Source organism: Lynx canadensis, chromosome F1 (assembly GCF_007474595.2).
Source record: "Lynx canadensis isolate LIC74 chromosome F1, mLynCan4.pri.v2, whole genome shotgun sequence".
Lineage (NCBI taxonomy): Eukaryota > Metazoa > Chordata > Mammalia > Carnivora > Felidae > Lynx > Lynx canadensis.
Window position 1 is genome coordinate 16,825,492 of NC_044319.2, and position 27,785 is coordinate 16,853,276.

At 38.6% G+C, this 27,785-nt stretch overlaps 1 protein-coding gene across 1 annotated transcript; it reads right to left on the reverse strand.

Moving 5' to 3' along the window:
• Positions 1 to 861: 861 nt before the first annotated feature.
• MRPS14 (mitochondrial ribosomal protein S14) lies at positions 862 to 27,640 on the reverse strand. The gene is made up of 3 exons (XM_030302671.1): positions 27,543 to 27,640; positions 17,424 to 17,582; positions 862 to 1,331 (listed from the first exon to the last, which is right to left on the reverse strand). The coding sequence occupies exons 1-3, from the start codon at positions 27,585 to 27,587 to the stop codon at positions 1,149 to 1,151; spliced, it is 387 nt and encodes a 128-aa protein (XP_030158531.1). The 5' UTR covers positions 27,588 to 27,640; the 3' UTR covers positions 862 to 1,148.
• Positions 27,641 to 27,785: the final 145 nt, after the last annotated feature.

The window sequence follows — 27,785 nt, forward strand, 5'->3', positions numbered from 1 at the left end:
GAACTCCCTTTGTCCAGGCCCTGGTTTTCCAGAACAATTACAACATTCTCCTGCCTTGGTTATCTTGCACAGAGCCTTTTCTCTCATGGCCTAGATCTACCACGCGGTTGTCCCTTATCTGTAGAGCAAACTGATGAAGCCATTCCTCTGCTTAAAACTCCAATAGCCAGTATTTAAGTCTTACCTTCACATAATGTGACCTGTTCCATGACAGCCTTTGTCTTGGGTTTCTTATTCCTCATACAATGAAGTGGCTGCTTCCACTGTTCCTCTGCAAACATCTTGTGCCTTGCCTCTTAAGTTCAAATATCAGCTCCAGGAACACTCTCCCAATGGTACGCAGCAGCTTCCATACTACACCGTGGATAGTTTTATCACTGGGCTGGTCACTGTTGAGCTACTGAACAAAACAACCTTTTGCTATCTTTACTCATTTCTGTTACAGATAAACAAGAATACAGAAAATATATACTATTCCAACAAAACTTTTCCTCTTTGGATAGATTTTCAGGGGCTTAAAGAGACATTTTGTTCTGAAGGCCACTGAAGATGGAACAAGGAAATATTTAGTGCCTTTTGTTCAGCCATCACACAAAGAAGCCGAGCATTAGTTAGATCATCAAGAACATCGTCTCTACCTTCCGACATATCATTTCTCTAACAATGAGAAATGGTAAAGTGCTCTGCATGTCAGGGAAGCTCAACCCAAGATTACAAGTTGTCACAGATGAGCTACTTGTCCATGAGTTGCATTAACTGTTAGATAAAATTGCTTTATGAAATCACGTACTTAAAAAATACAGGAACTTTTAGGATGTTATTAAAAGATTAAATGTGAAGGAAAAGGCAGGTATACAGAGAATATGTTCACAATATTTTTTATTACTGTACTCCTTGTACTATGCAGGGAGGCAGTATGTTTCATTTTTAAGTCCAAGAGAAGAGAGAACTCACAGATGGCCAGAGTTCACTGACAGAATGAAACATCCAAATTTCTTAATTTAAAATTAAGAAGTAATTTAACAGTAGGCAGTATCAGGTAGACTAGATGACTCCTACATTGGACCTCTATAAAACCAGGGTTTTGTCTATTAGAAAAGTCTCTTCTTGCCAGACCTGGTTTCCCTGCTCAGTGGGTCCGGAGCTGATCACCACATTGCCCGCTGGATCCCCGACAGTTGCCCGTGGTCTGCTAAGTGACGGAAGACAATGCGACTAAGCCTCCAGCGCCGCTTTACACCACGCGGACGGGACGTCATAACACAGCGATTTCGGATTCTAACAGGACAGCTATCCCGGGGAAGGGCAGCGATTTCTCCATCAGCCACTTCCTAAGGGAAGTCACAACATTATTACACATAACACAGGCATATATTTCTTCTATATGCGTAAGTCAATGCTTGGAGTAGGGGAACAAAGGGCTAGATTCACTGATAGAGCCAGTTTGTCCGAAGAACCTTGGACACAGTAGTGAACCCTAACCTTTGGCTAGAAACAGACCAGAAAAATGACAGAAATATTTGGCATACTCCCAATACAATTTTTAAAATTTTACAGAAATTTAACATAGGTACACAAAAATCTACAAACCAGAAGTGTAACAGCTCAGTAACTTTTAACAGAACATCTGAGTAATAAGGAACTAGAGTACAAAAAAAAACCAAAAAAAAACCCATGATGGGTACCCCAGGCCCTGGCTGTGCCTCCTTTCAGACACTGAGCACAGACACTGTCAGCTAACAGCTCACCTGATTACTAACACCACAGATGAGCTTTTCTTACTCAGAATTTTATATAAATCTAACCATATAATAGGCATTCTTTTTTATTCATTTCTCTTTGGCTTCTTCCATTCAATAATATGCTTGTGAGATTCATCCATACTGTTTGATTTTCATTGTGTGACCATACATAATTTCTTTTCATCATACTGGAATTCACTTATCCATTCTATAGTTGATGGACATCTGGGTGGTTTCCAGTTTTGAGCTATCATGAATGGGGCAGCTGTATAAATTTTTCTTTCTCTGAATCTTATTTTTATTTCTATTGAAGTACAGTTGACACACGATGTCAGCTACAGGTGTATAACATGGTGATTCGATAAGTCTACACATTGTGCTGTGCCCACCACATGCATGGCTACCAACTGTCACCACGCCACACTAAGGCAATGCCACTGACTATATTCCTCATGCTGTACCTTCCATCCCCATGACTTATTCACCCTGTAACAGGAAGCCTGTGCCTCCCACTCCCTCTCCTTCCTTGTGCCCATCTCTCCCCTCAGTTTGTTTTCTGTATTTATGGGTCTTTCTGTTTTTAGATCCCATGTATAAATGCAAGCATATGTAGCATTTTTCTTTCACTTAGCATATAATACTAAGTTCGTCCCTGTTGTTGAAAATGACAAGATCTCATTGCTTTTTATGGCTAAGTAATATTTCACTGTGTATATATATATATGTATACACACACACATCTTTATCCAATTTTCTGTCGATGGGCACTTAGGTTGCTTCTGTATCTTGGCTACTGTAAAAAATGCTGCAGTAAACACAGAGGTGCATGTACCTTTCTGAATTAGTGTTTTCGTTTCCCACGGGTAAACACCTAGTAGTGGAATTACTGAATCATATAGTTTTTTGGGTTTTTTTTATTTTTTAATATTTGTTTTTGAGAGAGTGTGCGTGTGAGAGCAGGGGTGGGCAGCAGAGAAAGAAGGAAAGAGAAAGAACCCAAGTAGGCTCTGTGCTGACTGCATACAGCCCAGTCCTGGGCTCAGTCTCACAAAATGTGAGATCATGACCCAAGCTGAAATCAAGAGTCAGACACTTAACTGACTGAGCCACCCAGGCGCCCTGAATGAATCATACAGTATTTCTAATTTGAGCAACCTCCACACTGTCTTCCACAGTGGCTGCACCAAATTTATATTCCCACCAACAGTGCTTGAAGATTCCCTTTAACCCACATCCTTGCCAACACTTATCTTTTTAATTCTAACCATTCTGACAAGTGTAAAGTGACATCTCATTGTAGCTTTGACTGGCATTTCCTTATGATGAGTGACGTGGAACGTCTTTTCATGTGTCTGTTGGCCATCTGTTTGTCTTCTTCGGAAAAATGTCTATTCATAGGTCCTTTTTTTTTTTTCTCTCTTTTTAATTGAATTATTTTTTGCTTTTTTGGGGTGTTGAGTTGTAGGAGTTCTTTATATATCTAGGGTACTAACCTATTATCATTTGCAAATATCTTCTATTCATTAGGTTGTCTTTTCATTTTGTTGATGTGCAAAAACTTTTATTGTGGTGTAGTCCCAATAATTTATTTATGCTTTTGTTTCCCTTGCCTAAGAAGACATATCTAGAAAAATGTTGCTATAGCTGATATCAAAGAAATTACTGCCTATATTTTCTTCCAGGAGTTTCATTTCAGGCCTCACATTTAGGTCTTTAACCCATTTTGAGTTTATTTTTGGGTATGGTTAAGTAAGTGGTCCAGTTTTCCAAAAACATTTACTGAAGAGACAGTCTTTTCCCCACTGTACATGCTTGCTTCCTTTGTTGTAGATTAACTGAGTTTATTTCCTTTCCAGTGATCTATGTCTACTTCTGTGCCAGTAGAACACTGTTTTGATTATTATTGCTTTGCTGTTTATCTTGAAATCTGGGATTGGGATACCTCCAGCTTTGTTCTTTGTCAACATTACTTTGCCTACTGAGCTCGTAAGTGTTTCCATAAAAATTTTATTATTATTTGTTCTAGTTCTGTGAGAAGTGCTGGTGGTGTTTTGATAGGGATTGCACTGAATCTGTAGATTGCTTTGGGTAGTATGGACATTTAAACAATATTAATCCTTCCAATCCATGAGCATGGAATATGTTTCCATTTGTTTGTATCGTCTTTAATTTCTTTCATCAACGTTTTATAGTTTTTAGAGTACAGATCTTTCGACTTCTTGGTTTATTCCTATTTAATGTTTTGGGTGCAACTGTAAATGGGACTGTTTCTTTCTTTCTCTCTTTTTTTTAACGTTTTTATTCATTTTTGAGAGACAGAGACAGGGTGTGAGCAGGGGAGGGGCAGAGAGAGAGGGAGACACAGAATCTGAAGCAGGCTCCAGGCTCTGAGCTGTCAGCATAGAGACCGACGTGGGCTTGGACTCACAAACTACAAGATCATGACCTGAGCCAAAGTGGGCCGCTTAACTGGCTCCCAGGCGCCCTGGGACTGTTTTCTTAATGCCTCTTTCTGCTATTCTGTCATTAGTGTATAGAAATGCAACTAATTTCTGTGAATTAATTTTGTATCCTGAAACTTTACTGAATTCATTTATTACCTCTAATAAGTTTTTTGGTGAAGTCTTTAGGGTTTTCTATATATAATATCTTGTCACCTCCAAATAGTGACAGTTTAACCTCTTCCTTATTAATTTGGATGCTATCTAAACCTAACTTGTCTGATTGCTGTGGCTAGGACTCCCAGTACCATGTAGAATAAAAGTGGCAAGAGTAGACATTCTTGTCTTGTTTCGGTTCTTAAAGGAAAAGCCCTCAGTTTTTCACCACTATATACATTCTTGTTTAAGTCATTTGGAAAATATGTGAATGTATTTATTTCTGTTGTCTCCCCATGTTTTTTTCCCAGCTTTATTGAGATGTAATTGACATATAACATTGTGTTAACACATTTAATACATGTATACCTTGCAAAATAATTACTACAATAAGGCCTAATGAACACCTCCATCACCCCAAATAATTATCTTTTTTGGGGGGTGATGAGAAACATAATATTACTCTCTCTTAGTAAGTTTCAAGCATGTAATGCAGTATTGTTAACTATAATCACCATTTTATATGTTAGATTCTCAGCACTTATTCAGTTTATAAACAGAAGTTTGTACACTTTGCCCAATATCTTCCCATTTCCCCTACCTCCCAGCCACTGGTAACCACCACTATAATCTATTCCTATGAGTTCAACTTCTATCACATTATATATGTAAGTGAGATCAAACATTTGTCTTCCTCTGATTTAATGTAATGTTCCCAAGGTACGTTCAAGTTACTACAAAAGGAAAATCCTACTACATTGGGTGTGTGCACGCGCACCACATTTTCTTTGAATAAATATCTCCTTCATTTGCTGACACATAGGGTGCTTCCATGACTTGGCAACTGTGAATAATGCTGCAATATATGTGGGGGTGCAGATATCTTCTCAAATTCGTATTTTCATTTTCTTCACTCAGAAGTAGAACTGCTAGATCATATGGTTCTAATTTTAACTTTTTGAGGAAACTCCAGTTTCAATAATTAGTGCACCCTTTCTCAGACCTTTTGCCGTGCAGAAGCTGCTTACTTCTATGCAGTCCCACTCATTTATTTTTGCTTTTGTTGCTTATGCTTTTGATGTCATATCTAAAAAATCACTGCCAACACCAATGTCAAGGAGCTCTTCCCTTATGTTTTCTTCTAGAAGTTTTACGGTTTCAGGTTTAAGTTTTCACCCATTTCGAGTTAATTATTGGGAGTGGTATAGGATGGAGATCCAGTGTCATTCTTTTGCACATGAACATCCAGCTTCCCCAACGCCATTTGTTAGAGAAACTACTCCTCCCCTACTGAGTTTTGGTTCCCTTGTTGGGAATCAACTGGATTGGGTTCTGGGCTCTTGCTTCGTTTCCACTGCTCTATGTGTTATGGAGTATCATACTATTTTCAGTACTATAGCTTTGTAATGAAGTTTTTTTCTTTAAAGATTTTTTTAAAGTAATCTCTATACCAAATGTGGAGCTTGAATGCAGAACCCCAAGATCAAGAGTCACATGCTCTAATGACTGAGCCAGCCAGGCGCTCCTGTAATAGCATTTTAAAAATTAGAAAGTGTGTAGGGGCACCTGGGTGGCTCAGTCCGTGAAGTGTCCAACTTTGCCTCAGGTCATGATCCCCTGGTTCATGAGTTTGAGCCCCACATTGGGCTCTGTGCTGACAGCATGCAGCCTGCTCTGGATCTGTCTCCTCTCTGCCCCTCCCCCAACTCACACATGCACTCTCTTTTGAAAAAAAAAAAAAATGTTAAAAAAAAAAAAGTCAGGAGGTGTGTAGGTCCTTTTACTACAAAAAAAAAAAAAAAAAAAAAAAAAAAAAAAAAAAAAAAAAAAAAAAAAAAGAAAGCATGTGGCCTCCAGTTTCGTACTTCTCTCAGATTTGCTCTGGATATTCAGGGATCTTCTGTGATTCCATATGAATTTTAGAATTTTTTTTTTTTTTTTAATTTCTGTGACAAAGGCCATTGGAATTTTTATAGGGATTGCAAAGAGTCTACAGATGGCTTTGTATAGTATGGACATTTTAATATTAATTCTTTTGATCCCTGAACACAGAATTATCTTTTCATTTAGGTCTTCTTCAATTTCCTTCATCAATGTCTTATAGTTTTCAGTGTACAGATCTGTCCCCTCTTTACATTTATTCCTAAATATTCTATTGATTTTGATGCCATTGTACATCAGCTTATATTATTTCCTATTCAGATTTCTGATGTGAATACCTTTGAAAATTTTTTCTTGCCTGACTGCTCTGGCTATGACTTCCAGTACTATGTTGCATAAAAGAACAAAGAGTGGGCATCTTTTTCCTGTTCTTGATCTTAGAGGAAAAGCTTTCAGCTGTTCACCACTGAATATGATGTCAGCTATGGGCTTATTCTTTTGTTGCATGTTTCTTCTACATGCAGCTCTTTGTTGAGAGCTTTTATCATGAAATAATGTTGAATTCTGCCAAATGATTTTTCTGCATCTGTTGAGACAACCGTATGATTTTTTTTTTTTTTTTTTTGAGAGAGAGAGAGAGAGAGAGAGAGAGAGAGAGAGAGAGAGACAGACAGAGTGAGAACAAGTTCAAGTAGGGGAGGGCAGAGGGAGAGAGAATCCTAAGCAGGCTCCACACCCAGTGCAGAACCCAACACGGGACTCAATCCCATGACCCTGAGATCATGACCTGAGCCAAAATCAAGAGTCAGATGTTCGGGGGCGCCTGGGTGGCGCAGTCGGTTAAGCGTCCGACTTCAGCCAGGTCACGATCTCGCGGTCCGTGAGTTCGAGCCCCGCGTCGGGCTCTGGGCTGATGGCTCGGAGCCTGGAGCCTGTTTCCGATTCTGTGTCTCCCTCTCTCTCTGCCCCTCCCCCGTTCATGCTCTGTCTCTCTCTGTCCCAAAAACAAATAAACGTTGAAAAAAAAAAAATTAAAAAAAAAAAATTAAAAAAAAAAAAAAAGAGTCAGATGTTCAGCTGAGACACCCAGGTGCCCCAACCATGAGTTTTATATTTTATTCTATTAAGGTGGTATATCATATTTATTGACTTGCATATGTTGAATCATCTTTGCATGCCAGGGACAAATCCCATTTGGTCATAGTGGATGATATTGTTAATACGTTATTGAATATGATTTGCTAGTATTTTGTTGAGAATTTTTGCATCTATATTCTTCAGGGAAATTGGCCTGTAGTTTCTTTTTCTTATAGTGTCTTTATCTGGCTTTGTAATAGTATTATGCTGATCTGATAACATAAATTTGCAAGTGTTCCCTTGTCTTTAATATTTTGGAAGAGTTTGAGAAGTATATTAATTTATCTTTAAATATTTGATGGAATTCACTCATAAAGCCATTTATGGGCTTTTCTTTGTTGAAAGGTTTTTGATCACTAATTCAATAGCCTTATTCATTATTGGTCAGTTCAGATTTTCTATTTCTCCTCCACTTAGTCTCATTAGGTTGTATATTTCTAGGAATTTACCCATTTTGTCTAGGTTCTCCAATTTGCTGGCATTTAATGAATGGTTCATATCAGTTTCTTATGATACTTTGTATTCCTGTGATCTCAGATGTAATGTTTCCTTTTTCATTGTGATTTTGAGTTCTTGCTCTTTTTTACTTAGTTGAGCTAAAGATTTGTCAATTTTGTTTATCTTTTCAAAATATTAGCTCTTAGTTTCATTGATCTTTAGTGTTTTTCTCGTCTCTAATTTATTTCTGCTTTGATCTTTATTATTTCCTTTTTTTTTTTTTTTTTAAAGTAAGCTCTACGCCCAGTGTGGGGCTTGAGCTCACAACCCTGAGATAAAGAGTCACATGTTCTACCAACTGAGCCAACCAGGTACCCCTGTGAGTTCCTTTCTTTTGCTAAGTTGGGCTTAAAGTTTACTCTTCTTTTTCTAGTTCCTTAAGGTATAAAGTTTGGTTATTCCCCATATGATTTATGAATCTTTAAAATCTGAAACCTCTGGGATGCAGAGCAAGTAAGAGGGAATGTGGTCTGAGGCTGGAGAATGAGGATAACAGAGCCCTGACATCTGTGGTAAAGATTCTGGCAGCTGGAGTAAGAAAGATGAAAGATCAGGTGAGATTTCCATTTTTATTTTTAAGTTTTTAAATTTATTTTGAGAGAGTAAGACAGGGAGGAGCAGAGACAGAGAATCCCAAGCAGACTCCGCACAGAGATCGATCTCACAAACCGTGAGATCGTGACCTGAGCCAAGAGCCCAACATGGGGCTCAATCTCACAAACTCTGAGATCATGACCTGAGCCAAGACTGACAGTTGGACACTTACCCAACTGAGCCACCCAGGCACCCTGAGATATACATTTTTAAGATCAATTGCAATGTAAAGAATGAATCTAGAAGGGCAAAAGTGGTCAAGATGGAGGAAAAAGATTACTGCAAAAGTTTGCATTAAGGATTTCTTAGAAGTTTATTCTTATATATGTGCGTATTAGTGTGACTGTATTCATTTAAACCTGACAAGTATGATTGATCCTGTGCTAGACTGTAAGAAAGCACAGTAATTATTCTAACATATTAAAAGTGCATAAATTAAATAAGAAAATGCATATAAAATCCACTAAATTGTCAAACTATTAAGCATTAAGAATATTTCCTAGGTACTTTATTCTTTTTGGTGTAATTGTAAGTGGGATTGTTTTCTTAATTTCTTTCTTCTACTTCATTATTAGTGTATAAAAATGCAATAGATTTCTGTATATTAATTTTTTTATCATGCACCTTTATTAAAATCATTGATCAGTAGTAACAGTTTTTTGGTGGAGTAATTTGGGTTTTCTGTATATAGTATCGGGTCATCTGCAAATGGTGACAGTTTTACTTCTTCTTTACCAATTTCGATGGTTTAAGTTCTTTTTCTTGTGTGATTGTTGCAGTTGAATTCCAGTAGTATGTTGAATAAAAGTAGTGAGAGTGGACATCCTGGTCTTGTTCTGGAACTTAGTGGAAAAACTTTCAATTTTCACCACTGAGTATGATGTTAATTGGGGGTTTTTCATATATTTCATATATTTCATAATTTTCATATTAAATTGAGGTATGTTCACTTTGCTGAGTTTTATTGTGAATGGCTAGTGTATTATGTCAAATGCATCTGCTGAGATGATCATATGGTTTTTATCCTTTCTCTTGTTAGTGTATCTGATTTGATTTGCCAAAAGTGACCCACTCTTGCATCCCTGAAATAAATCTTTGTGAATGATCTTTTAATATATTTGCTGAAATTGCTTTGCTAATTTTTTTTTAAGGATGTTTTCCACCTGTGTTCATCAGATTTTGTAGTGTCTCTATCTGGTTTGGTACCAGGGTAACTGTGGCCAAGTAGAATGAATTTGGAAGTTTTCCTTCCTCTTTTATTTAGTGGAATAGTTTAAGAATAAACATTAAGTCTATTTTATTTATTTTTTTATTTTAGAGAGAGAGAGAGAGAGAGAGAGAGCACGAGCAGGGGAGAAGGGCAGAGGGGGAGGAAGAGGGGGGAGAGAGAATCTTAAGCAGGCTCCACACTCAGCACAGAGCCTGATGCTGGGCTTAAATCCCACAACCCTGGGATCGTGACCCATGCCGAAATCAAGAGGTGGATGCTCAACCGACTGAGTCACCCAGGCACCCCTTAACTCTTTTATACATGTTTGGTAGAGGTTATCTGTGAAGACATTTGGTTCTGGAATTTTGTTTGTTGGGAGTTTGATTACCAATTCAATTTTGTTACTAGTAACAGGTCTGTTCAAATATTCTTTTATTTATATTAAAAAAAGTTTTTTTTAAGTTTATTTATTTTGAGAGAGACAGGGACAGCACGAACAGGGGAGGGACAGTGAGAGAGGGAGAGAGAGAGTCCTAAGCACAGAGCCAGATACAGGGCTCAAACTCACAAAACTGTGAGATTATGACCTGAGCTGAAACCAAGAGCCGGATGCTCAACTGACTGAGCCACCCAGACACCCCTATTTACTTTTTTAAAAATTTATTTTGAGAGGGGCGCCTGGGTGGCACAGTCGGTTAAGCGTCTGACTTCAGCCAGGTCACGATCTCGCGGTCCGGGAGTTCGAGCCCCGCATCAGGCTCTGGGCTGATGGCTCGGAGCCTGGAGCCTGTTTCCGATTCTGTGTCTCCCTCTCTCTCTGCCTCTCCCCTGTTCATGCTCTGTCTCTCTGTCCCAAAAATAAATAAACGTTGAAAAAAAAAATTTATTTTGAGAGAGAACACATGCATACATGTGAGCTAGTGGGGGAAGGGAAGAAGAAAAGGAAGAGGGGGAGAGAGAGAGAGAATGAACCCAGGCAGGCTCTGCACTGTCAGCACATAGCCTGATGCAGGGCTCGAACTCATGAACCATGAAATCATGATCTGAGCCAAAGTCACACACTTAACTGAGCCACCTGGGCACCCCTGTTGAAATTTTCTACATCTTCCTGATTCAGTTTGGGAAAATGTATGTTTCTTGGAATTCATCCATTTGTTCTAGATTGCCCAATTTGTTGACGTATAATTTTTCAAATGTTCTCTCTAATCCTTTGTATTTCTGTGATGTCAATTACTATTTCCTCTCCTTCATTTTTTATTACATTCCTTATTTTTTCTTGATAAGTCTGGTTAAATGTCAATTTTGTTGATCTTTCCAAAGAATTAGCTCTATCATTGACCTTTTCTACTGTTATTTTTTTTTCTGTCTCTATTTCATTTATTTCTTCCGATCTTTATTATTTCCTTCCATCTACTAGCTCTGAGATTTGATCTTCTTTTTCTAGTTTAAGTGTTAGGTTAGGTTGTTTGAGATTTTTCTTATTTCTTGAGGTAGGCCTGTAGGACTTTAAACCTCCCTCTTAGAAATGCTTTTGCCATGTCCTAAAGATTTTGGACTACAGTGTTTTTATTTTCATTTGTCTCCATGTATTTTTTTGACTTTCTCCTTGATTTCCTCCTGACTCACTTGTTGCTTAGTGTCATGTTGTTTAGGCTCCAAGTGTTTGTGTTTTTTCCAGATTTTTCTCTTGTAATTGATTTCTAGTCTCATACTGTTATGGTCAGAAAACATGTTTGATAGGATTTCAATCCTCTTACATTTACTGAGACTTGCTTTATGAACTTACATGTGATCTATCCTGGAGAATGTTCCATGTGTACTTGAAAAGAATGTGTATTCTGTTTTCAGATGGAATGTTCTATATATATGTTAGGTCTGTCTAATGTGACAAAGCCTCAGTTTCTTATTGATTTTCTGTCTGGCTGATCTATCCACTGAAATAAGTGAGGTGTGAAAGCTCCCTACTATTATTGTTTTACTGTCGATTTCTCCCTTTATATCTATTAATATTTGCTTTATGTACTTAGGTGCTCCTATGTTGGGTACATAAATATTTATAATTGTTATATCCTCTTGTAGGATTGATCCCTTTATCATTATGTAATGCCTTTTTTCTTTTTTTGTCTCTTGCTACAGTCTTTGTTTTAAAGTCTTTTTTTTTTTTTTTTTTTTTTTAAATTTTGGACATATGAACAAGTAATTACCTGCTATACCATCCAGATGGAAACATGTGATACTTGGAAATAATGTTCATAAACTTAGGAGACATGCAGGCATTTTTAGACCACTAAACCCAAAGGTATTAAAACAGACTTCAAGGAATGTCCAAATTATTTTTTAAAACATGGTCTAAATTTTTTTCACATTTCTTTAAATGTCCAGTTTTCTTTGGAAAATTTATCCACAATCCTAAATTTTCATTTTATTTATTTTTTAAAGTTTATTTTGAGAGAGAGAAAGCACACGAGCAGTTGGGAGGGGCAGAGAGAGAGTAGAGAGAGAATCCTAAGTAGGCTCCATGCTGTAAGCACACGGAGCTTAATCTCCCAAACCATGAACACAACCTGAGCTGAACTCAAGAGTCAGATACTTAACCAACTGAGCCACCAAAGTGCCCCCTAAATTTTCATTTTAGAGCCTACTTTGTATTTATATAACAGAGTGCCCTAAACTGATGTTCATCGAGATACCTTTCTTTAAGCCCTAATGGTTTCTATCTTCCTTTTAAAATGTGTTAGGTATCTCTTAAATTGTTATTCTCAAAAATATTCTGGAGAAAAAATTATTAAACACTGACAAATTCTTCTTCATTTCTGTTACAGGGTAGCAATTGATCATCTAACCCACAGGGGTCTATCAGCTTTGTAAGGTTGGGTTTCTTGTTCTCCTCAGACATAGCTGACTGCAACTCATAAAGCCACAGCTGGCTCCAGCTTCTCCACTTCTGTATTAACTGTCACTGAGACATGTCAGTCTTTGATCTGTACATTTTGACCAGTTTTGGCCTCCAGAGAAGGTCTTCTTTCTTCTCAATTGGCTTCACCAATTTTGCTTTTTTCTTCACACTTAATCCTTATTTGAGAAGATCCTCATCCACAACAACACTTTGCAGATCACTGCATGACTATCAATTTAGATTCACATGCACTGATGTTATTTTGTTTTTTTTTTTTAAGATTTTATTTTGTTTAAAGTAATCCCTATACCCAACGTGGGGCTCAAACTCACAAGCCCAAGATCAAGAGTCATATGCTCTACCAACTGAGACAGCCAGGTGCCCCTGAACTGATATTCTTGAAGGTATTTTTCAAATATGTGCTTTCTTCAAATTTATTGTCTATGTATTTAAGTTTTTTTTTTTGAAATTCAAACAGTTTTCTTCTGTTGAAGATGTTGGTTTCTCTGAAGTCTGATCATTTTCTTCATTCTCTACTTTAAGATGTTTTACCAAACTGTAACAGGAATCAAATGAAGATCTAGTTTTCCTTAATCATTCTCTAAGTGTTACACTCATAGGTTGTTTACCTGAACTACTTGTATGTGGAGATGGTGGGCTGGCACAATCCTGTGGAGTGCTAGGGGTGGGCTCTCCATCTTGACAATGAAATCTTGGTTCACCTCTCCCTCTGCCATCCCCACAGTGCAGAAAATGCACCTAAAGCATTGCTACCCTGGCTTTTTTTGTTTTGCACTTCTATTTGCACGGAATGTGTTTCTGCATCCCATCACCTTCAGTTTGTATACATCTTTAGGTCTTGACGTGAGTCTCTTGTAGGCAGTGTACAGATGGGTCTTTTTTTTTAATCCATTCCGTCATCCTGTATCTTTTGATTGGAGCATTTAGTCCAGTCACATTTAAAGTAATTACTGATATATATGCAGTTATTAGCAGTTTGTCGTGTCCTTATTGTTTTTGTAGTTTTTGTCTATTTTTTTTTCCTTCTTTTGTTCTTTTCGCTTGGGGTTTGAGGTCTTTCTTTAGTGTTATGCTTGGATTTTTGTCTCTATTTTTTGTGTATTTACTATAACTTCTTCATTTGTGGTTACCACAGGGTTATATATAACATCTTAAGTGTTTAACAGTCTGTATTATGTTGCTGTACCTTAAATTCAAACATACACTAAAAGCACTAAATTAACCCCATCCATGTTTTATGTATATGATGTTATATTTTACATCTTCTTATTTTGTTTATCCTTAGACTAATTTTTGTAGATAAAACTGATTTTTACTACTTTAGCATTTTAATTCCCATATTGGCTTCATAAGTGATTAACGTACTACTTCTAGTATGGTTGCCAATTTAACCAAAGAGGTGAAAAACCTACCCTCTGAAAACTGGAAGATACTGACGATGACACAAACAAATGGAAAGATATCCATAGTCATGGATTAGAAGAATTAATATTGTTTAAATGTCCATACTACCTAAAGCAATCTCTAGATTCAATGCAATCCCTATCAAAATACCAACAGTATTTTTCATAGAACTAAAACAAGTAATACAAAAGTTTGCTTAGAACCACACAAGACCCTGAATAGCCAAAGCAAACCGGAGGAACAACAAGGCTGGAGGTATCACAAACCCAGATTTCAAGATATACTACAAAGCTGTAACAATCAAACAGCATGGTATCAGCACAAAAACAGACACGCTAGGTCAATGGGATAGGACTAGAGAGCCCAGAAATAAATCCACACTCATATGGTTAATTTATCTATAACAAGGTGGTAAGGATGTACACAATGAGGAAAAGACAGTCTTTTCAATAAATGTGATTGGGCAAACTGAAGTGCTCCCTGCCAAAGAATGAAACTGGACCACATTCTTACACTCCACACAAAAATAAACTTGATATGGATTAAAGACCTAAATGTGAGAAACTGCAACCACGTAACTCCTAGAAAACATAGATAGTAATCTCTTGGACATTGGCTTTAGCAATATTTTTCTAGTTATATCTCCTCAGGCAAGAGAAACAAAAACACAATAAACTATTGGGACTACACCAAAATAAAAACCTTTTGTACATTAAAGGAAACCATCAACGAAACAAAAAGGCAGCCTACTGAATGAGAGAAGACATCTCCAAATACATCTGATAAGGGGTTAATATCCAAAAACATATAAAGAACTTATACAACTCAATACCAAAAAAGCAAATAATTCAGTTAAAAAATAGGCAGAAGGCTTGAATAGACATTTTTTCAAAGAAGACATAGATGGCCAACAGACAAATAAAAAGATGCTCAGCATCACTAACCATCAAAATCAAAACCACAATGAGACATTACCTTACAACTTTCAGAATGGGTAGAATTAAATAGTGGCATGGATATAGAGAAAAGGGAAATCTCCTGCAGTGGAAATGTAAATTGGTGCAGACACCGTGGGAAACAGTATGAAGTCTCCTCAAAAAATAAAAAATAGAAAACAGTACAACCTAGTAATCCACTACTGGGTATCTGTCCAAAGAAACAAAAACACTAATTTGAAACAATATATGCACCCCTACGATTATAGGATTATTTACAATAGTCAAGATATGTAAGCAACCCAAGTGTCCAATGATAGATGAATGGATAGAGAAGATGTGTATGTATACACAATGAGATATTAGCCTTAAAAAGCAATGAGATCCTGCCATTCGTAACAATACAGAGAGACTTACAGGTTATTATACTAAGTGAAATAAGTAAAACAGAAAGACAAATGCCATATGATTTCACTTATATGCGAAATCTAAAAAAACAACTGAACAAACTACTAAAATAGAAATTCACCCACAAAAATGAAAACCGGTGATTGTCAGAGGGCAGATATGTGGGTATATGGGCAAAAGGGGTGAAGGAAAATAGAAAGAGCAGGCTTCGGTTATGGAATGAGTAAGTCACAGGGAGGAAAGGTACAGCATAAGAATATAGTCAATGTATCATAAATAGCGTTATATGGTGGCAGATGGTAACTACACTAGTGGTGAGGATAGCAATGCATAGAGTTGTTAAATCACTAGGTTGTACACCTGAAACTAACAGTGTGCATGAGCTATACTTCAATTAAAGAACAAAAAAAGGAAAGTACAGCATGGGGAATACAGTCAATAATATTGCAATAATGTTGCATGGTGATTACACTTATGGCTGAGCATGATGTACAGAATTTTTGAATCAATGTGTTAGTTACCTGAAACTAATAACATTAAATGTTACTTTAATGTTATTTAAATGTTATTTTAAAATTAAAGGTATATACTTCTAGTTATAAAAGAAGTACGTCACAGAGATAGGGAATATAATCAAAATATTGTGTAACATTGTATGGTGACAATGACTACACTTATCATTATCATTGTACACAGAGTAATATACAGAATTAGCAAATCAAATATATATGTTGCACAGCTGAAAAAAAATTATTTCCTAATCTCCAAGAGCTTGTGCATGTGTTGCCATTATGAAATAGTTAGTGAATTCTATACACTGACAATTAAGTCAATGAATGGTAGATAGTATGTGCTATAAAGTGGACTGGAGGGGAGACCAGGCTGGAAGTCAAGTTTCGTGGAGGCTGTCCTAGAAGAGCTATGAATTATGTATGTATGTACGTACCTATCATATATATATATATATACACTTATATACCTCTCCTTGTTCCCAAAAAAGATTTAAGTCAGTTTACAAATGAGGAAATTGGGGCACAGGGACAATGAGACAATAGTGTGCACTGTGAAAAGCCTGTAAGTCTGTTAGAGACAGACCTCTGGGACAGAAGTTTGATCTGTATGCTACTTGGTAGGCAACACAGAGCCAGGATCAGTTCCTACAACTCACAGAGTCCTTGAACAGCTATTGCTGGTTCTCATACCAGAGCCATTCCTTGGGGCGGGGGGGGGGGGGGGGGGGGGGGGGTCTTCATAAATAACATCCTCCGCAACATCTTAAGTTTTTCTCAGAGGCCTCCTCTTACGACTCCCTAAATGTAAGCAAGTAGCTTAATGCCGTATGGTAAAAGCCATAACCGAATGGTTCAGGACACTCAGTTTTCTGCTGATCTGGCTAATCTGGACAAGATTAAAAAGAATTAATGGTAATGAGTGGCCTGTATATTATTCAGCCAGCTTCTATAAGTATTTTTTTATTTTCCTCTGAGCTTTTGATAGTCTGAGTAGCCTTGAGTTTGAGTTCAGGTTCTCAACAAGACTCATGAATGCAGGTATGCTGTGTCACCAGCTAGGTGCAGGACCCATATGCTTCAGGAGGCCAAACACGGTTGGCATCCTCTTATTCAAGCTAAGGAGTATGAGAAGAAAGTAAACCAGATGGAAAACCACCTCAGCACACAGAGGTGGGTGAAGGAGTTCAGAGAGGCAGGCACCCATTGCCCTGGGTGAGGAACAGCTTAGGCCACATATGAGGCACATGGCCTCAGTCAGCACAGCCTCCCAATGCCTGGAGGTGTTGAAAGAGTGGGAAGAAGTGGGGGAGAGACCTTAGGCCAAAATAACTGTCCAATTTCTGTGTGATTACCATTCACCAGTACTTTCTAAGGATCATCTAATAAACAGTTAAAAGGCTAGTTAGGAATGAAAAGTTCTCTTTAATCTGAAATTCACCAGAATAACTTCAAGGGTATTAATTTAGGTTGACTGGGAGAATTTGATCATATCCTCCAGAAATTACATTGTTACTAAGTTACAACAGTATCAACGGTGCTTTTTGAGAATGATCTTGTGGCACATTGGGACGCATCTTAATTAGCTCACCTGAAGATCTTTTGGCAAAATGGTGTTCTTCCTGAGGGAATTGATTCGAAGCCTCTCATCTGCATACTCGTAGGCAATTTTTCGTCTCTTCACATCACGCAGCATTTTCCAGTCTACATAATAACCTCGAACTTGACCTGAAGCTGAGGAAGGAACCATCTAAAATACAAGGAACAAGGTGAAGGACAGTGAGACCCAGGCTCTGCCAGTGTCTCCCATTCTGTGATCCCTTTTACTATTTATGACCTAATAGCTTTTTTCTAATAATTTTGGATCATTTTAATAACTTAAATAGACTTAATTCAAAATAACTTTTACAAATGTCCATTAAGCCAAAATGGTGGTAATTAATAATGCCAATAAGGTGTGTTGGAAAGTGAAACATTTTCTTAGATTTTTATTATAATTGTTTGACCTTTACTTAGGCTAATAGTGGTTCAAAAACCAAAAAAATGTAAAAAGAAAAAACAGGGTGGACTCTCTCCTACCTCATCCCTTATCTGACCAATGATGACCCCTCCGCTTCCAAAGGTATCCACTGTTACTAGATCCCGTATCCTTCCAGAGACCTTTGCCTATACAAATACGTATACACCCCCCCGTCCCATGTTTCACGCCCTTACTTTTTTCTCATTTAACAATGTATCTTGGAGATCTTTCATATCCATAAGTTAAAAAGCTTCTCCTTTTCTTTAGGTTGTATATTCCACTGCATGGATGTGACATGCAGGTGTCGAGTCAGACGTTCAACCCACTGAGCGACCCAGGCACCTCTAATTTTTGTTCTTTTATCTTGTCAAAGGAGTCCCTAAAACTAGCCATTTCTACTAATAAGGCAATTGAGAGCTCTTTATAATTTTTTTCCCCAAATGTAGCCAATTTAAAGGCTTCATTGTCTGGCCATTAACAAGTCGGGTCTTATTAATTTTAATATCGACTCCTATCAGTAAGCCTTTTTACGGCTTAACCAAAGATACTCTCATACGCACTCTCTATTATTTAGAGAGAGTGCGTATGAGAGTATCTTTGGTTAAGATAAAAAAAAGAACAAAAATTAGGCTTAAGACAGATAAATGTCCACATCCAATGAAAATACCCCCCCGCCCCCTTTTTTAAGCTTATTTTGGAGCTTTCTGAGCAGGGGCAGAGAGAGAGAGAGGGAGAGAGGAAGAGGCGGGTCGGGGAGGGGGAGGATCCTAAGCAAGCTCTGCACTATCAGCACAGAACCTGGTTCAGGGCTCAAACCCACGAAACTGTGAGATCATGACCTGAGCCGAAACCAAGAGTCAGATGCTTAACCAACTGAGCCACCTGGGCATCCCAAAATTTCCCCTTCTTAAAATCCAGCCCCGTCTGTCTGTTTTAACTTCCTCTTCCCTACAAGATTCAGAGAGAGTACTCCAGCCTAATCTCTAGGTTCAAAGTATATCAACTATTCTTGTAAACGCCGAAAGCAGAAAGTGATTTTAGCGGAAGCCTCAGAAACAAACCATAGGGCCTGGTTTACTATGATCAATCCCAGCCAGCCTCAGGCATTTTCATGCACGACCTTTGCAGGTGTATCCTAGACACTGCCCACTGCCCACCAGAGAATTCCTGTCCGTGGAACAGCAGCACACGTTTTAAAGTATAAAGCTAATGCTTTATACTAACAGGATTATAGATGCCAAGGTTGAACCTTATAACCAGAAAGAAGGCTTCTGTTAAAATGCTTTATTTTATACAGACTTTACAACCATCTTTTCATTCTCATTTTCATTAAAAATCTCCCTGATATAAATAAGTAAATCTATTTAAAAACGTGAGCCATGGGGCGCCTGGGTGGCGCAGTCGGTTAAGCGTCCGACTTCAGCCAGGTCACGATCTCGCGGTCCGTGAGTTCGAGCCCCGCGTCGGGCTCTGGGCTGATGGCTCGGAGCCTGGAGCCTGTTTCCGATTCTGTGTCTCCCTCTCTCCCTGCCCCTCCCCCGTTCGTGCTCTGTCTCTCTCTGTCCCAAAAATAAATAAACGTTGAAAAAAAAAAAAAAAATTAAAAAAAAAAAAAAATAAAAATGTGAGCCAGTTCCTTGATATTCAGGCTGTAACACAGTTCTCTGGAGAAAAACGGTCTTTGTCTTACAAATCTCTCCAAAACCAGAAAGTCAAAACCCACCTATCTTTCACAATCCTAAAACCTCGCCTATTCTCAAAATGTGCATATTATAAAAGACCAGGATATTGAAACAAAACTGTCCTGTCCTTAAGAAAAAAGGTAAATTTTAAATTGCAATTATCCTGAAGCTCTCATAAAAAATTTTTTTTACATTCTTTCTCTGTCCCTTGAAATGATTAAATCTTATCACATCTCTGAAACGGAAGCGCAGCCCACAATCACCTGAGACTAAAGGAAAAAAAAAGTGGTGGAAAAAGGCCCTTCTATTTTTTTGTTTTTTTAAGTAGGCTTCACAAGCTCTACTGACTGAGCCAGCCAGGCGCCCCTTTTAAAATACAAGCTGCTGAAAGAGTTCTCAAGCCCAGACTCCAGCACCTTTGATAACAGACAGATATGCTCCAAATCTCCACCTTGAAGAAAACTTGGATACTTTTTCTGTAAATTTTCTACCCACCCTCTTCTCTAGGACCTAAGAGCCAGTCTTTAAAATGCAAAACTTTAGGGGGAAGTTTTCATCTCCCCCCCACCAAAAATAAATAAATACAAGGAGGTAGTTGGAAATATCAGTAAAAACAAAAGCTATAAATTTTTGTTTATATCTCATCTATGTATTTGTGTCCATCTATGTTGTAAATATGAGATATTTTCTCTAACTCCAAATGATACTGCTAAAGGAGCAGTAAAGGAGCTCTATTTAGTTGGTTTGAAGGCAAATGCTTGGAAAATTTGGGCATTCTAAAACTCTCAGAAAACTAGAATTTAACCCAAATGTTTTTCAAGTTCATGGGATCTGAAAACAGATGTGATATGAAAACTAGTTTAGGGGTGTCTGGGTGGCTCAGTCAGTTAAGCATCCGACTTCCGCTCAGGTCACGATCTCATGATTCTTGAGTTCAAGCCCCACATCAGACTCTTGAGTTCAAGCGCCGCATCTGTGCTGACAGCTCAGAGCCTGGACCCTGCTTCGGATTCTGTGTCTCCCTCTCTCTCTTTGCTCCTCCTCAAAAATAAACAAACATTAAAAAAAAGTTTAAAAACAGACAAATCTTTAGTTACCACCATTAAATATAAAACTTTTATTCTACCTATCGCTTACAACATGGCCACCAAAAAATAATAGCTTAGGGATAATGGCAGACTTTGTCTAATGTTTAATCAAGTTTTGGTAGGTAATTTAAACCTAATTGCTTAACAAATAAAAAGTTTTAGGTAACCTTTTAAAATAGTGTCCAAATCTTTTTAGTAACTTGAAACCTTAAAGTTTTGCTAAGTTAAATGACGAGTTAAGATAAATTCATTAAATATCTAGATCCTTTCCAAATAGGACAAAATACTAAAACATTAAATACTAAACACAGGTTTATCTTTTGATTACAGAGAAACTAAAAGATATTTAGGTGTGTTAATGCTACATTAAAATATTTAGGGGCACCTGGGTGGCTCAGTCGGTAAGTGTCCGACTTCAGCTCAGGTCATGATCTCACGGCTCATTTGTGAGTTTGAGCCCCGAATCAGACCCTGTGCTGTCAGTACAGAGCCTGCTTCAGATCCTCTGTCGCCTCTCTCTCTACCCCTCCCCGCCCACTCTCCCTCTCTCAAATATTTTTAAAAATTTCAAAAAGACATACATGTTTCTAGAAATTATAAAATGTATTCATAAATTTGCAAATTTAAGGAATGCTGGTTACCAGACCATTCACAATTGCTTACTTCTTACTTTTCACTAGAAATTAGTTTCTAAGTTAGAAATTCAAATTAATATATGTAATTAAAACTACTAAAAATAAGGGAAACATTTCCATATGCCAAGGAAGTAGGATATGTTTTCACTAAAAAAAAAGTATGAGAATTAGAGATGAATTTTTGTTAAGGGGAAAACAAATTAAAAACACATGATAAAACAGAAATGTAGGGGAAAAAAGTTATAGGTTTGTTGAAGTCTTTGAAAAGGAATATTAATGTATGATCAAGCTGGTTAAGATTAAAATGAAATTATTTTATAAAATGAGTTTTAAGGGACACCTGGGTGGCTCAGTCTGTTAAGGGACTCTTGATTTTGGCTCAGGTCATGATCTCAGGGTTCCTGAGTTCGAGCCCCACCTAGGGCTGGGGTCAGTGGGGCTCTGCTCAGGATTCTCTCTCCCTCTGTCTCTGACCCTCCCCCTGCTCAAGTGCCCATGTACACACTCTCTCTCACATCAATAAACTTTAAAAATAAACAAATGAAGTCTTTGACCTGGAATATTCTGAAAGATTTGCTAATATATAAATCGGGGGGGGGGGAGGAGCTGGGGGAAAATATGTAAAAATAAGTAAAATATGGGAAGCATTGTCAAATAAGTAATACTAAATCTTTACGTTGTATTTGTAAGAGTGTGGCACATGTAGATAAAGTGGCATTTGGAAACATTCTTAGAGAAAAACAGTTCTTGAGCCCCACTGGAAAAGACCTTACCTAGTACTCCTGACCACTGATGCTACAGCAAAACTAAAACGTATTAAGTGCTGGGTACACAACACACAGCTTAAAAAAAAAAAAAACAAAAGCTCCACCTGACCCCTGGTCCTTACAGATGCTGCAGACCTCTAAATCAAATTGACAAGAAAGAGAAGTGGCTGGTATTGAGGTAGACTGCTTCAGTCCAAGATGACAGATCGACTTCATACTAAAAATCCATAATCCATCCTCCTTTTCCTTTACTCTGGCACTGGCCTGGAAAGATTAACGTCCCCAGCTGTATCTCCCAGGCTGTTGCTAAGAGGGCACAACCTCTTTAACTTCAGGCTTAGCTAAAATCTAACTGGGCTCTTAACTTTTCACAAGCAAAATAAGACATCTCATCAGTCGATTCCCCTGAATTTACACTGTTGAGTTAAAAAGGGCCTATTCATGACTCAGAATTCATTCCTTTTCATAGGTCCCTATTTCTCTGGTTAGAGATATACATAAATGAGGCTGTGATCAAGAACTGCTCCTTAATTCTTAGAATTATTGCAAAATCTGTTGCTAAAGCAATAGCAGCCCAATACAGATCCTTAGACTCTCGAGTCAAAGCTGTCCTTAATAATAAAATAGCTCTTGATTATCTTTTATCTGAGCAAGATGTCTGTGCTTATGGCCACCACCTGCTATGCTTAGATTAACACTTCTGGGGAAGCTGAAACTCAATTACATAAGATCACAGAACAAGTCACTTGGCTTAAAAAGGTAGCTCTTTGCATGGGGTCTTTCTTTGAATTAATTTTGATTGGTTTGGGTCTTGGGAACCATAGCTCTATAGTACACTCCATATATTGAAATTACCTTGCTTCTAGTAATCATAATAACTTCTGGTGCGTTGTATTCTCTTAAAAGCTTTAAATGCATGTTCACAGCTGTTAACCACCAAGCAAATGATTTCCCTAAGACCTGAAACATCTGGGGGCGCCTGGCTGGTTCAGTTGGTGGAGTGTGCGACTCTTGACCTTGGGGTGGTGAGTTTCAGCCCATGTTGGGTATAGAGATTACCTTAAAAAAAAATTTTAAAGGACTTGAAACATCTAAGGAACAAAGAAAATGACATTTAAAAAATTGTGAACCTGAAGCCATGACTTGTGAATATCCCAGAGATTAAGCCATAACCATATGGACAGGCCACACAAGGGAATAACAAAATCTGCGAGAACTTGAGGTTGGTAACTGAGAGTGGCGTTAATGCCTTTAATTTTGATCACATTTCTGTTAAGCTGAGAATTAGATCAAAAGGGGGTAACTGTAAAATAGAAAACCACAGACCCAAAATGGCATCACTTAGCCCTAGTCTCTAATCTAATTGCAGTTTCAACCTCCCCCAGAAAAGCAGTCTTAACTAGTCAGTCAAGAATTTTCTGATGGGTGCCAATGAGTGCCACATGGGCCCTCCATCCCCACCCCAAAGGAAGATGACATCATCTGCACAAGGCCCAGTGCTCTTTCCCCCTAAGGGAAGGTGATCTTACCTTTTCTTTTGCCGATAACTTTCTTGCCCCACCATCCTTCCTATAAAAAATCTTCATTTTGTACAAGTCCTAAGAGCTTCCCTCTACTTGTTAGATGGGATGGTGCCTGATTCAAGATTACTTAATAAAGTCAATTAGACCTTCAAATTTACTCACCTACAGTTTGCTTAACATAGTGCAGGCATAGATTGTACAAGCCACTAGAAACTCAAGACTGTCCCAAACCAGAGTAAATGCTATATGTTAATTAAATTTCAGCTACAGAAAGTAATGATGGCTTCCAATAAAAGCTGTTTATAGAAGAAATATATGTACAGAATAATAAAGAATATAAAAGTGAAAATGAGACTACTGGAAAACAAACATTTTTTCAATCTATTAATAAAAGATAAACTGAATGCCTTCAGTGCTGAAATTCTCATGGAGAAAGACAACAATTCTCCAATCACCTTTGGAAATAAACACAAATGGAATTTCAATATTGATTTGACATAACTGAGTCAAACGAATACCATGGTCACTGGGGCTGGGCTAGAAACAAGTGTCCTGGAAAAGGGACCTTCAGTAAGGCTCTGAAGGGACAGAATTTTTATACAGCTGGGGGGTGAGGGGAAGGGAGAAAAGGTGAAGTTTGTCCAAACCAAAATAGAAAATGAATAAGATATATTCATAAGACAAGCGGAGATCATTTTGGCTGAAAGAAACAATTTATGTTGAGGGGCATCACAAAGTTTGCTTTTACCTACGAAACTGAAAGTTAAGGAGACTTAGAACTCAAAATTAAACATTCTCCTTCAATTCTTTTCCAAGCTATTTCTAATCAACTTCCTCTCTACCATCTCCTAACAGGTTTCTATTTATTTTAAAACCTCTCATTTTTTTTTATTTTAATGTTTATTTTTGAGATAATGCAAGAGACAGAGGGGCAGACAGAGGGAGACACAGAATCTGAAGCGGGCTCCAGGCTCTGAGCTGTCAGCACAGAGCCCGACGTGGGGCTCGAACTCACGAACCCTGAGATCATGACCTGAGCCGAAGTCAGACACTTAACCAAGCCACTCAGATGCCCCTAAAACGTCTCTCATTTTAAAACATGTCTCGTTACTCATTGTATAATTTTTTTCTGACTAGAAATACACTCTTAAAACATTTATTGGTCAGTTACATTATTTCTTCTGTGAATGTTTTATGTCCTTTGCCGACATTTCTATTATATTGTCAATATTTTCTTATTGGTTTCTAACAATGCTGTATATATGAAGACTGCAATCTATTCTGTTCTATACACTTTCCTGTCCCCTTCTCACCCCTTGTCACCTCCCAAAATGCCTCCACTGGGCCCTCTTCAATTCATGCTGTATGGTCATCAATATCTTCTAAATCCTCAACTTCTCTTACCATCTTCAGATTTTTGCTCTAGCTGAATCTTGAATCCCTCCTGATAGCCTCCCCTATAGTTTTGTTTCACTTTTTTTCCTCTCCCACGACTGGGTGTAGAGGTGTGAGGGAAGTGTACTGCTCGCTCTTCAGGGCAGCTCCCAAACCTTCCTTCTTGAAAGGAAGCTGTGACTTTAATGCTTTTGGGTTATACCTCCCACCACCCCTCACTCCTGCACTCAACTACCACTTTCATTTTTAAATGAATCTAGATCCTGGCTCACTGTTACTCTCTCCAATATTATTATTTTTAAAGTAGGCTCCAATGCGGGGCTTGAATTCATGACCCTGAGATCATGACCTGAGCTGAAATCAAGAATAAGATGCTCAGGGGCACCTGCGTGGCTCAGTCGGTTGAGCATCCAGCTTCCACTCTGGTCATGATCTCGCAGATGGTGAGTTCGAGCCCTGCATCAGGCTCTCTCTCCTGTCAGCACAGAGCCGGCTTCGGATCCTCTGTCCCCGCCCCCCCCCTTCTCTTAAAAATAAATAAACATTTAAAAAAAAAAAAGGATCAGATGCTCTCTGATATTCTTGTCCTAATTCCTGGTGAGCCAATATGCATGAAATTATCTCCTGATCTCTCTGTTCCTCGAACCCCTCTCCTCCAGTGATTTTTGTGCTAACTTCCTTGCCCTGAGTCTTTTATCACCATTAAGTGCAAGCCTTCTATCATCTCAGTTTTGTGTATCTCATTCTCTATTGCTTATTTCTAGCTTGTTCCTTCAAACACCCCAATAACAATTCCTGTGAGGTTTTTAATTCATTGGTCCTCCACCTTTTCTTTTTTATTAAAAAAAATTTTTTTTAACATTTATTTTTGAGACAGAGAGAGACAGAGCATGAACGGGGGAGGGCCAGAGAGAGAGGGAGACATAGAATCTGACACGGGGCTGGAACTCACAGAGCGCGAGATCATGACCTGAGCCGAAGTCGGACGCTTAACCGACTGAGCCACCCAGGCGCCCCGAGCCTACCACCTTTTCACTGTCAGGTCTTGATTTCCTTTCTCCCCTTACCCAGCCTGAAGTCCATAGCGTGTAAATACAATGTTGTCTTTCATACATCCCTCAACTCTCTGGCCCCTCTCTAACATCACTATACTTGCTACAATGCTTGTTACTAGTTTTCCTGTCTACTCCTATTTCACGCCATTTCTTCTTTCCTTAAATCCCTAACACCTGCTCCCACATCCTCACATGCCACTGATCACTTCTCTTTAATTATAGAATTAGAAGCAATCAGAAATTTCCATAAATATCTGTTACATCTACCCACTTACCAGAATCTGTAATCATATGCTGTATATTCCCTCCTGTTATTAAAGATCCATTCTAAGATAGTAGCCGCTAACCACATATTCTACCAAACACTTGAAATGCAGTAACTAGTGCAACTGGAGAACATTAATTCCTAATTTAATTCATTAAACATTTAAACTGAAGCAGCTGTAAATATCAAACAACTTTATTGTTTTGGTAGGGCTACATTTTCCATGTTAATAGCGGAAGATTTGGCATCCAAACAGATGTGCCGGAAGTAAAATTCAAACTGGATTTTGAAGATCTGGTATGAAAAAGAATGCAAATATCTCATAAGTCATTTTCATAGATTACATATGGAAGTAATATTCTGGATACGCTGGCTTCAAATATTTTATTAAAATTTTCATGTTTCTTTTTGCCTTGTTAACATAGCCACTAGAATGTTTTAAGTTACACATGTAGTTGGCATTATATTTCTATTGGACAATGCTACCGCAGGTGATGAACTGTCCATGTTCCTTAGACCAAATAATGGAACAGGGACCCATCACCTTCTACCTACACAAGGGCACAGCTCCAGCAATTCTTCCCTCTCTTAATTTTTCCCAGGCTACAGGTTCTTCCGCTTTAACACAAAAACCTGCAGTTAACTTCTGTCACGTGAAAAAACAAAGACACAAAACACTCTTAACCCACCTGTCCTTCCAGCTACTGACCCATTTTTCGGCTCCCCTTTGGCAAAACATCTGCAAAGGTTCGTCGATACTCGTAGTCTCCCAATTTCTTTCCTCATTCTCTCTTGAACGCTTTGGCCCCTACCACGCCATTAAAACTGCTATGATGGAGGCCCCAACCTCCACACTGCTAAAACCAATAGCCAGTTATCTCCCCCTTTTAATTGGTCTGGCAACTCTGAGCAGAGGGATGACCACTCTGCTCCCAGAAATTCTGTCACCTGCCTCTGGGCCACGACACTCTCCAAGCTTTCCCTCTCCCTCGCTGAACGCCCAAGTCTTTGCTCGACTCTCCTTGCTTAACGTTGGGAATCCCTCGGGCCTCAATCCACGGACTCCTACTCTTCTCCACCTGCACTAACTTCTTACAAATCGGCGGCAACCTGCAGCTTTCAATGCCTGTCAGTTATAGGCTTACGAACACCAAATCTGCAGTTCGAACCTCCCCTGAGACGGGTCCACACTGGGCACTGCAGTTGGTAGAGTAGTAGGGGACCCATGGGTTTGGGGATTCAGTGGGAAGGAGGCATGGGGTTAAGGGCGCAGGCCTGACCTGCCGGACCGTCCGCAGCAGAGAACCCAGCATGGAAGCCGCCATATTACCGCCGCAAACGCCGAGACGCCGCAATTTTATTGACTACCGAATACGGCGCGGACGCGAGGGGCGGGGCGGGGGGCGTGTCTTTAGGCTACCTCTGGAGGGTTTATTGGCTTCGCGTTCTCGCGGTATTTCAAGGAACATTGGGCAGATTAGAAACCCGGAGGGAGCGCAGATTTGATACTGCTGGTGCAGTTC